This window comes from Oncorhynchus kisutch, linkage group LG29 (genome assembly GCF_002021735.2).
Source record: "Oncorhynchus kisutch isolate 150728-3 linkage group LG29, Okis_V2, whole genome shotgun sequence".
NCBI lineage: Eukaryota > Metazoa > Chordata > Actinopteri > Salmoniformes > Salmonidae > Oncorhynchus > Oncorhynchus kisutch.
The window spans coordinates 36,004,800-36,016,528 of record NC_034202.2 but is presented as its reverse complement, the minus strand read 5'-3'; the positions used below and the strand labels follow the sequence as shown (position 1 = coordinate 36,016,528).

General features: G+C 48.6%; 1 protein-coding gene across 2 annotated transcripts in view; it reads right to left on the bottom strand.

The window, feature by feature from the left end:
• Positions 1-11,729, bottom strand: part of ssh2b (slingshot protein phosphatase 2b) — a 47,669-nt gene that overhangs the window by 3,905 nt on the left and 32,035 nt on the right. For both annotated transcript variants that reach the window (XM_020465477.2, XM_020465476.2), the window contains 12 exons: positions 7,602-7,714; positions 7,142-7,206; positions 6,825-6,946; positions 6,670-6,735; positions 6,199-6,264; positions 5,811-6,005; positions 5,047-5,140; positions 4,809-4,937; positions 4,572-4,618; positions 4,248-4,394; positions 3,727-3,927; positions 1,060-2,437 (listed from right to left, as the gene is read on the bottom strand). In XM_020465477.2, coding sequence (XP_020321066.2) covers positions 1,060-2,437; positions 3,727-3,927; positions 4,248-4,394; positions 4,572-4,618; positions 4,809-4,937; positions 5,047-5,140; positions 5,811-6,005; positions 6,199-6,264; positions 6,670-6,735; positions 6,825-6,946; positions 7,142-7,206; positions 7,602-7,714 — 2,623 coding nt within the window. The remainder of the gene's footprint in view (positions 1-1,059; positions 2,438-3,726; positions 3,928-4,247; positions 4,395-4,571; positions 4,619-4,808; positions 4,938-5,046; positions 5,141-5,810; positions 6,006-6,198; positions 6,265-6,669; positions 6,736-6,824; positions 6,947-7,141; positions 7,207-7,601; positions 7,715-11,729) is intronic.

Here is an 11,729-nt window from a genome sequence, read left to right as displayed (position 1 = left end):
GGACTGGCTCATCTTAGTTAGCATTTCTTTTTTTTTGGCCATAGATTTTGTAATTTTTTTGTCACTCAAATATCACATGAATTCACATTAGACATGACAAAATGTGTAGAATTGCAAGAAAATTAGCTTTAAAAAACACAAAAGTGTTCTTTGCACCCCATGACAAAACGTAAAGAACTGCAGGAAATAAGCTTTAAAGCAAAATTCTTTCCAACAAGAGCAGTTTGTGGTGTCATGAACGGTGCTTGTGCCCATAGAAATAGAGATGGGTGCTAGCAGGAGGCGCGGGATGTTCCCCAATGCTGGAAGGGGGGCCACGAGTGAAAACGTTTAGGAATCCCCGATTTAGCAGATGCTGTTATCCAGAGTGACTTACAGACAGATTTTTCACCTAGTTGGCTCGGGATTTGTACCAGCAACCTTTCGGTTACTGGCCTAACGCTCTTAACCCGCTAGGCTGACAGACATCCAGTTTTTAGCTGTTAGGAGTGGAACACATCCGTGACAAAGAGCAACGACTTGTGCATTCCGAGATGCGATCCTGCACACCACTGTTGTACTGCACTGTTGTCTGTCTGTTTGGGGCCCGCCTGTTAGCTTGCACCCTTCTCCTTTGACCTCTCTGTCGCGGACTTGATATCTTTTGTTTATCGTACCGTTCTCGGTAAACCCAAGACACTGTCGTGTGTGAAAAGCCCAGGAGGGCGGCCGTTTCTGAGATACTGGCACCGACGATCATACCACGCTCAAAGTTGCTTAGGTCAGTCGTTTTGCCCATTCTAACGTTCAACCAAACAGTAACTGAATGCCTTGATGCCTGTCTGCCTGCTTTATATAACAAGCCACAGCTACGTGACTCACTGTCTGTAGGAGCAATGCATTTTTGTAAACAGGATAATAACCTGTCCGGTGAGTGTATTTCTATATGAACATGCTTCTGTGTGGAACAGTTGTATTGCAACTACAGATAGTCAAACCCTAATTAAATCACAAATTGCCTTTATTACAGTGCAAAGACTCATCACAGGATTTGATCAAAATCATTTAAAATTGTCTCACCCTCTTCCTCTCCTCGACCTCCTCCTCTCCCTCCCCAGTCGCCACAACAGAGGGGTCCTCCTGCTGCTCCTGTCCTGGATCCCTGGGTATGGGCTGAGGTGTCTGCTGCAGTGCCTGATCAGAAAGGCAACGGGTCCTCCCATCCTGAGTCAGGCCCTGGAACTTCTCTCTGGCGCTGAAGAAGTTGATGTGGTCTGTGCTGAGAGCCGAGGACCCCTCCGCCTCGAGAGCAGGGTCCTGTTGGGATGCTGAACTGTCCAATGATGCCCCAGGTAACCGCTGGTCACAGTCTAGTTTCTTGTCAGGCACTGGTGTGGACGGCTCTTGTAGTCCTGCTGTTTGTGTGCTTGTTTCCGGGGTCATTGACGATGACTCAGGCACGGATGGTGTCACCTGCAGCTGGCAGCATTTTTCCTTAGGCAAGGTGGTGGACGGCTCCTTGGCTTTCGGAGTCTCGTCTTCATCGGAGGAGGTTGGAACGGCGGCGGGGGAGACAAGGTGGTGTTGGATAGGGGGCGGATGAGGGCGCCTGACCGGCACGGTCTCCGCCACGGTGACAGTGGAAATGCCAGGCACCACGGTGGCCGCCCGCGGCTGAGGGAGAGGGGTTGAGTGGTCCTCTTCATAATCACACAGGCCGTTGGAGAGAGGGGGTGACTGGGAACACACAGACTCCCCATGGGCCTGGGAACCAGTGGAGGCAGTAGTAGCTGCTGCTGTTGAAGGATTCTGGTCCCCAGTACCCAATGGCTGGTCCCCAGTACCCAATGGCTGGTCCCCAGTACCCAATGGCTGGTCCCCAGTACCCAATGGCTGGTCCCCAGTACCCAATGGCTGGTCCCCAGTACCCAATGGCTGGTCCCCAGTACCCAATGACGGGTCCCCAGTACCCAATGACGGGTCCCCAGTACCCAATGACGGGTCCCCAGTACCCAATGACGGGTCCCCAGTACCCAATGACGGGTCCCCAGTACCCAATGACGGGTCCCCAGTACCCAATGACGGGTCCCCAGTACCCAATGACTGGTCCCCAGTTGTGGAGGTCAACAGAGCATCAGTCCTAGTCTCCTGGTTAGTGTCCAGATTATTCTCCTGGGTAGCAGTAGCATTGGGCAGGCTACTGGACTGTACCACCTTCCCTGCACTAGAAGGGGTCCCACACTCAGAGATGGACCGCACCACCTGGCCCGTGTTGGAGGGGGATCCCAGCGGCTGCAGCAGCTCCTGCAGGGAGAGGGCGGCGGGGCTGTTACCCTGGTTACGAGGGTCGGAGCGGCCCAGGGTGTGGGGGTGTTGGACGGTCTTACATAGTGGCTCGTGGTGCTCCGATAGGTCACTGTCCGAGTGGGAACGCCACAGCTTGTTGTGTCTCTGCTTACTGGGGGGTGGGTAGTAGAGAGGGGGGGGGGGGGGGGGGGGGGGGGGGGGGGTGGAAGAGTAGTAGAGAGAGGGTAGTGGGGAGAGAGGGGGGGGGGGTGGAAGAGATGGAGAGAGGGGGAGAAAGGGTAGTGGGGAGAGAGGGGGGGGGGTGGAAGAGATGGAGAGAGAGGGGGAGAAAGGGTAGTGGGGAGAGAGGGGGGGGTGGAAGAGATGGAGAGAGAGGGGGAGAAAGGGTAGTGGGGAGAGAGGGGGGGGGGGGGGGGTGGAAGAGATGGAGAGAGGCAGGGGAGAAAGGAAAGAATGACCGAAGAGGAAGAAAGAGGGAATCGAGAGATCAACATTAAATACTAGTTTCTGGTAGGCTCCTCCATCCAGCTCCATACCAGACTGGCTGCTCATTGGCTGACTGAAAACTGACTCATGGGCCCCGCTGACTCATTGGTAGTTCCCCTGACTCATGGGCAATTCACACACGTGTACAAAACATTAGGAATATATTCTTAACATTAAGTTGCACCCTTTTTGCCCTCAAAATAGTCTTAATTATTTGGGGCATGGACTCTCCAAGGTGTTGAAAGCTTTCCAAGGTGGCTGGATGACCTTTGGGTGGTGGACAATTCTTGTACACACGATATACTGTTGAGTGAAAAACCCAGCAGAGTTGCAGTTCTTGACACAAACCAGTGCGCCTGGCACCTATAACCCGTCTCCTATCCTTCATCTACACTGACTGAAGTGGATTTAACAGCAGGAAGGGAACATAGATTCACCTGGTCCGTCTCATGGAAACAAAAGTGTGTTTCTCACAACTATCATCTGCTTAGAACATCTTTACTAGGTATGTGCTGTAAGTGGCAACACATGCCACCTGAGGGAGAGAGAATGGGTACGTGGGAGAGAGAATGGGTACGTGGGAGAGAGAATGGGTACGTGTGAGAGAGAATGGGTACGTGTGAGAGAGAATGGGTACGTGTGAGAGAGAATGGGTACGTGTGAGAGAGAATGGGTATGTGTGAGAGAGAATGGGTACGTGTGAGAGAGAATGGGTACGTGTGAGAGAGAATGGGTACGTGTGAGAGAGAGTGTGAGAGAGAATGGGTACGTGTGAGAGAGAGTGTGAGAGAGAATGGGTACGTGTGAGAGAGAGTGTGAGAGAGAATGGGTACGTGTGAGAGAGAGTGTGAGAGAGAATGGGTACGTGTGAGAGAGAGTGTGAGAGAGAATGGGTACGTGTGAGAGAGAGTGTGAGAGAGAATGGGTACGTGTGTTAGCTAGTGCAGTGTGTACCTGGCCAGCAGTATGCCCTGGTACTCCTCTAGCTGTCTCATGAAGGAGGGGTTAGGTTTGGTGACAGCACGTCGCTCCTTAACGTAGTTGAATGCTCTCTCCAGGTCCCAGCCGTACTCCTTCATAGCGTAGGCTATCACCGTGGACGCAGAGCGACTCACACCCATCTTACAGTGAACCAAACACTTAGCTCCTGCTTTCCTACAGGGACACAGACCGAGACATTATTTAACACAGACACACTCTATAACTGGTTAAGGTAATGACATGGGAGACAGAGACACAATGACACAGAGATCAGAGACGTTAGAGAGATAGACAAAATATGGCAGAGACAAACAGAGACCCGTCTCTAGAAATATGACAAAGATGTGAGTTAACGTGGCGAGAGAGTTGAGAGAAAGAGAGTTGAGAGAAAGAGAGTTGAGAAAAAGAGAGTTGAGAAAAAGAGAGTTGAGAAAAAGAGAGCGTTGAAAGAGAGCGAGAGAGAGTCCACAGAGGCCAGTCCAGTAGTGACTCACCTGGCTCTGGAGATGAACTTGTAGGTGTCGTTCCAATAGGCCAGCAGGTCTGTAGCCTCCTCATCATACACACGGATGTTATGATACTCAAACACACCTGGGAAGAAGTTGTCAATCTCCCTCGTCACGTTCAGAATATACTGCACACTGAGGAGGATGGGGGAGAGAAAAGGGAAGGAGTGAAGGGAGAAAGAGGAACAAGGGTAGGAGAGAGGTGACCAGGTTGTCATTATAGAGAGGCAATGGAAATATCAATAGAATTGAGATTTTGAATTTTATGAGCAGTGCAGTATGGGAGTAGTAGTTCTCTAGAACAAGCCTTACCCACTGTTCTGCAGCTCTTCCAGATTGGATGCGTTCCACTCAGAGCCCTGGAGGGAAACAAAAAAAACACTAAGATCAGTTCCACTCCAGTCCAGCTTTTTTTCCCAATGTCCCTTTACACTTTCAGGTCAGGGCCAGTTTAATGGACGACAATAATAGCCAGTTAAACAATAAGTATTACTAGAGACTGGGATAGAATCAGAGACAAGAACGCCAGAGATCGATCGACCGACCTACCAGGTAAACATGGTCAAATATCTCAGTGGGACTGTCCATCTGACCCAGGATCAGGATCATCTCCTTGTCTATGTACTCCTTAAACTCACACAGGTTACACACCATGTGCACCTCCAGCTCTGTGCGGATCTAGGACAGAACACGCAGGTTATACGCTCATACACACAACGTGCATTTCCACCACGCTACTAACAGGAAATGTAAAAACTATGACAGCTTGTTATGAACACACACACACCTCTTTGCAGGTGACATTCTCCAGGTCTTTATGCATCATGATCTCTCTCAGACGAGTCTTGATGAGCCGCTCTGTCCTCTCTCTCTCCGTCGGCCTGGGAACACAGCGGGAAGTGTGAGATCACCCTCCCTCCTTCCTGGACTTCAAACGATGACCCTTCCAGCTTTCTTTCTGCCTGTTCTTCGCCCCTCCCTTTTCTTCACCCCTCCCCTTTCTTCACCCCTCCCCTTTCTTCGCCCCTCCCCTTTCTTCGCCCCTCCCCTTTCTTCGCCCCTCCCCTTCTGCCCTTTTTCAGGCCATAAACCAAAGAGCTATATAATATTGTGTGGTATACACCTGTGAATATGTAGTGGTGTGTGTGTGTTCTATATAGTGGTGTGTGTACAGTGTACACCAGCTCTGTGTGAGATTTCAACAACAACTATTTCTAGAAGGTCACGTTCAGGTCCATAGAAACAGCACGGATGTTAAAACCCTCCCTCTTAATCCACGTTCACCCAATTAGGCCGTTAAACAAGAACTTGATGACAGAGATAGTTAGTCCTCAGGCCCAGAGACCCAACATTTCAGGAAGACTTGTGAAGCTGGTTGTAGCTCAGTCAACATCTGAACAATACATGTCTCTAATGACGACATGCGTTTGTTTCATTGTGCATCGGCGATGTGTTGATCATGGGACCTCAGGTGATAAACATTTACAATGTAGTGACACACGGTAAATAAACAGAGTCCCACGCGTCACGCAGCGCGTTTATGACACTCACACGTCAGAGAACATCACGGGAGAGTCGGCACGATGTGATTGGACGTCCTGCATGGCGTTCCACTCGTTGATGCGTGATTGGTCAGAGGAGACCCGGCTCTGGTAGTAGCTGACCCAGGTCAGGAACAGGCTGCCCGGGAAGTAGTTATGGCAACGAGCCACCTCACACGCCTTGTGGAGCGACTGCAGAGCAGACCTGGGAGAGGAGAGAAATGGAGGGATGGAGAGAGATGAGCAGAGAAGGATGGAGAGAATGTGACATTGATGAGAAATTGAGAAGATCAAAAAGGTAAATGATATGCAAGGTAAAATAACAAAGAGGTGTATCAGACATTAGCTAGCATGGTGGAAACAAACCAAAAACAGAACATTATGAAAAGTGTACTCACCACATGGCCTGCACCGACACCGGCTTGAATACATGGATCCTGTTATCAGTGGACACACTGAAACCCCTGACAGAGAGGGCGAGAGAGAAATAAGCACTCATAAGAATTTACAAGGTCCCCTTTTCCTGAAAGTCCTGTGAAACATACATCTGTGGAGATGAGTGTGTCTCTGTCAGTATGGTGTGTGTGTGTCTCTGTCAGTATGGTGTGTGTGTCCCTGTCAGGATGGTGTGTGTGTCCCTGTCAGGATGGTGTGTGTGTCCCTGTCAGGATGGTGTGTGTCCCTGTCAGGATGGTGTGTGTCCCTGTCAGTATGGTGTGTGTCCCTGTCAGTATGGTGTGTGTCCCTGTCAGTATGGTGTGTGTCCCTGTCAGTATGGTGTGTGTCCCTGTCAGTATGGTGTGTGTCCCTGTCAGTATGGTGTGTGTCCCTGTCAGTATGGTGTGTGTGTGTGTGAGAGACATTGTTACCCGTCTCCATCCAGGTGTATCAGTGAGTCGCTCCATAGAGGGAGAACCAGCCCCACCGAGCACGAGCTGGAAGACCAACACAATAACCCGGTGTTACTACACCACATTGCTCTGTGATAGTCCAACACGATCTCTGAGTCCACACACACACACACCTGTCTGCAGGACTGAAGTCCATACCCAGCACCAAGCTCTCCTCGGTGTCCTGACGGCCGTTAGTGGAGACCACCACCATGTAACGAGTCCCCTGGTACACGGTACTCTCCAACCGGACAGCCTAGAGAGAGAGAGGAGGGAAGTAGAGAGAGAGAGGAGGAAGTACAGAGAGAGGAGGAGGGAAGTAGAGAGAGAGCGAAGGAAAGGAAGCGTGAAAACCAGATCTTCACTATTGCGTTGACGAGAACTATGTTTGTGTTTTGATCATGCAGGTGTGTGTGTGTGTGTGTGTGTGTGTGTTTACGTGTTTACTCACCAGTTTGATATTGTCCTCTGGTCGGAGGAGAGTGAACATGGTCTGCAGGTGCTGCTGGAGGTCACCTGGAGAGACGCACGCGCACACACACACACACACACTTAACACTGCACTCTGTGTTCCCATGATAACAACCACCACACTGTACCATTCCACTTTATAGCATCCTTATTGCATTTACAGACTTTGCATATCTGCTCATTAGTAAATGCTAATCTCTTCTCTTTGTCACATTAATGCTTTATCACGGGCATCTTTTCATTACTCTCTCCTCTAATTGAAACACCAATTAGGGAATTTCTCCTGGTGCTTTGCTTGCTCTTTGCGGTCTAGAGGCCAGATAACTGGTTTCACAACTGCTGACGGCAAAAAGAGGCTTTATAAAATACATTTCAATGATTGATCTGGACATGAAACTACCGTGCTCCGTTTCCCATAATGCATCTACTCCGTACTGTACCTGCATGTTTGCTGCGAAGCTGAGCGAAGCGGGAAGCAGAGGTAGGGGAGGAGCCATTTCCCCGGGGCAGGAAGAGGGCGGCACCTTTCACTGTCAGGAAGCTCTCACTGATACTGGAGAGAGAGTGAGGGACAAGAGGGAGAGATGGAGCGGAGGAAGAGTGTTAAAATGCTTTCACAACAACCAATACAATCCTATCGATTATGGTAGAACCGCCCAGTCTGCTGCCCCTGAGGCAGGGCAGCTGAGGAATAACGGGGGAAAGAGGAGGTCGCTTAGAGACAGAGTGGAACAAAAGCAGACCGTCCCGTGCCCCTGACTCGCTTCCAGCACACCACTACATATGGGTTGTTGTCTGATGACAGAGTGTGACCTATTAGATGGATGTTCTCTTAAAACGCTACAGGCTAAGGGGCGATGTTCTCTTAAAACGCTACAGGCTAAGGGGCGATGTTCTCTTAAAACGCTACAGGCTAAGGGGCGATGTTCTCTTAAAACGCTACAGGCTAAGGGGCGATGTTCTCTTAAAACGCTACAGGCTAAGGGGCGATGTTCTCTTAAAACGCTACAGGCTAAGGGGCGATGTTCTCTTAAAACGCTACAGGCTAAGGGGCGATGTTCTCTTAAAACGCTACAGGCTAAGGGGCGATGTTCTCTTAAAACGCTACAGGCTAAGGGGCGATGTTCTCTTAAAACGCTACAGGCTAAGGGGCGATGTTCTCTTAAAACGCTACAGGCTAAGGGCGATGTTCTCTTAAAACGCTACAGGCTAAGGGGCGATGTTCTCTTAAAACGCTACAGGCTAAGGGGCGATGTTCTCTTAAAACGCTACAGGCTAAGGGGCGATGTTCTCTTAAAACGCTACAGGCTAAGGGGCGATGTTCTCTTAAAACGCTACAGGCTAAGGGGCGATGTTCTCTTAAAACGCTACAGGCTAAGGGGCGATGTTCTCTTAAAACGCTACAGGCTAAGGGGCGATGTCTCTTAAAACGCTACAGGCTAAGGGGCGATGTTCTCTTAAAACGCTACAGGCTAAGGGGCGATGTTCTCTTAAAACGCTACAGGCTAAGGGGCGATGTTCTCTTAAAACGCTACAGGCTAAGGGGCGATGTTCTCTTAAAACGCTACAGGCTAAGGGGCGATGTTCTCTTAAAACGCTACAGGCTAAGGGGCGATGTTCTCTTAAAACGCTACAGGCTAAGGGGCGATGTTCTCTTAAAACGCTACAGGCTAAGGGGCGATGTTCTCTTAAAACGCTACAGGCTAAGGGGCGATGTTCTCTTAAAACGCTACAGGCTAAGGGGCGATGTTCTCTTAAAACGCTACAGGCTAAGGGGCGATGTTCTCTTAAAACGCTACAGGCTAAGGGGCGATGTTCTCTTAAAACGCTACAGGCTAAGGGGCGATGTTCTCTTAAAACGCTACAGGCTAAGGGGCGATGTTCTCTTAAAATGCTAAGGCTAAGGGGCGATGTTCTCTGTAACGCTATAGGCTGAGGGGCGATGTTCTCTTAAACGCTATAGGCTAAGGGGCGATGTTCTCTTAAACGCTACAGGCTAAGGGGCGATGTTCTCTTAAAACGCTACAGGCTAAGGGGCGATGTTCTCTTAAAACGCTACAGGCTAAGGGGCGATGTTCTCTTAAAATGCTACAGGCTAAGGGGCGATGTTCTCTGTAACGCTATAGGCTGAGGGGCGATGTTCTCTTAAACGCTATAGGCTAAGGGGCGATGTTCTCTTAAACGCTATAGGCTAAGGGGCGATGTTCTCTGTAACGCTATAGGCTAAGGGGCAATGTTCTCTGTAACGCTATAGGCTAAGGGACGATGTTCTCTGTAACGCTATAGGCTAAGGGGCGATGTTCTCTGTAACGCTATAGGCTAAGGGGCGATGTTCTCTGTAACGCTATAGTGTGGACTTTGCTGGTCCCCACAAGGAAAAATACTTTTAGGCTTACAACTAGGGTTAGGAGTTAAGTTAAGGAAAATAGGATTTTGAATGGGGATCAAATTGTTTTGTCCCTACAATGAGAGTAAAACAAACGTGTGTGTGCACTCATGCAATGGACCTCCTTGTGGTGTCAAACTAACCTACTACCAAAACAGCAAAGCCAGGTGGAGCTCCTGACCCACCCATCCCGTCTAAAAGTACAATTCCACACAAACACCCTGAGCACTTGAGTCTGACTGACATCTCAATTTAAAGCTGCAAATAGAAACTTTTTTGGGGTGGTGACCAGACCAAATTCTCACAGAAATATGAGTTATAAATCTGTCACTCTCATTGAAAACAAGTCTAAGTGGTAGATCTGTTCTATGTGCATCATTTATATGCTTCCTGTTCTTAAGTTTACTTTTTGCACACCAGCTTCAAACAGCTGAAAATACTATATTTTTTGTTATGGAACATATATTTTACTGTGGTTTAGATGGTACAATGATTATCTACACTAAACTTGCTTGTTTTGACACAAACTGAAACTAGGCGAACTATTAGCATTTTTGCAACCAGGAAATGGTAGAGCGATTTCTGCATAGTGCAACTTTAACATGGTTGTAAATGTATCTCATCTGTATCACTGAATTTGCACAACGACTCATCCCGAATTGAATTCCGCTGCTCTACAGATCGCTCCAGGGAAGAAACGCTAGTGGGTGTGGTATTTGGCCGGAGCGATGTGGTAAGTCAGGCCATCACTGAATACCTACAGTAATCAGAAAGACAACTTAACAGTACAGAGGACTACGCCTACCTCACTGACTGTGTCCCAATGGTAACCCGTTTCCTGTATAGTGCACTACTTTTGACCAGGGCCCATAGGGCTTTGGACAAAAGTAGTGCATCATATAGGGAATAGGGTGCCATTTGGGACACAGTACTGAAGGTAGAGTACTGGTCTGCAGTAGAATACAGTACTGAAGGTAGAGTACTGGTCTGCAGTAGAATACAGTACTGGTCTGCAGTAGAATACAGTACTGAAGGTAGAGTACTGGTCTGCAGTAGAATACAGTACTGAAGGTAGAGTACTGGTCTGCAGTAGAATACAGTACTGGTCTGCAGTAGAATACAGTACTGAAGGTAGAGTACTGGTCTGCAGTAGAATACAGTACTGGTCTGCAGTAGAATACAGTACTGAAGGTAGAGTACTGGTCTGCAGTAGAATACAGTACTGAAGGTAGAGTACTGGTCTGCAGTAGAATACAGTACTGGTCTGCAGTAGAATACAGTACTGAAGGTAGAGTACTGGTCTGCAGTAGAATACAGTACTGAAGGTAGAGTACTGGTCTGCAGTAGAATACAGTACTGGTCTGCAGTAGAATACAGTACTGAAGGTAGAGTACTGGTCTGCAGTAGAATACAGTACTGGTCTGCAGTAGAATACAGTACTGAAGGTAGAGTACTGGTCTGCAGTAGAATACAGTACTGAAGGTAGAGTACTGGTCTGCAGTAGAATACAGTACTGGTCTGCAGTAGAATACAGTACTGAAGGTAGAGTACTGGTCTGCAGTAGAATACAGTACTGAAGGTAGAGTACTGGTCTGCAGTAGAATACAGTACTGGTCTGCAGTAGAATACAGTACTGAAGGTAGAGTACTGGTCTGCAGTAGAATACAGTACTGGTCTGCAGTAGAATACAGTACTGAAGGTAGAGTACTGGTCTGCAGTAGAATACAGTACTGGTCTGCAGTAGAATACAGTACTGAAGGCAGTAGAATACCGTGTGGGAAACTGAGCTACAGTACTGGTCTGCAGTAGAATACAGTACTGAAGGCAGTAGAATACCGTGTGGGAAACTGAGCTACAGTACTGGTCTGCAGTATAATACAGTACTGAAGGTAGAGTACTGGTCTGCAGTATAATACAGTACTGGTCTGCAGTAGAATACAGTACTGAAGGCAGTAGAATACCGTGTGGGAAACTGAGCTACAGTACTGGTCTGCAGTATAATACAGTACTGGTCTGCAGTAGAATACAGTACTGAAGGCAGTAGAATACCGTGTGGGAAACTGAGCTACAGTACTGGTCTGCAGTAGAATACAGTACTGAAGGCAGTATAATACAGTACTGGTCTGCAGTATAATACAGTACTGAAGGCAGTATAATACAGTACTGAAGGCAGTAGAATACC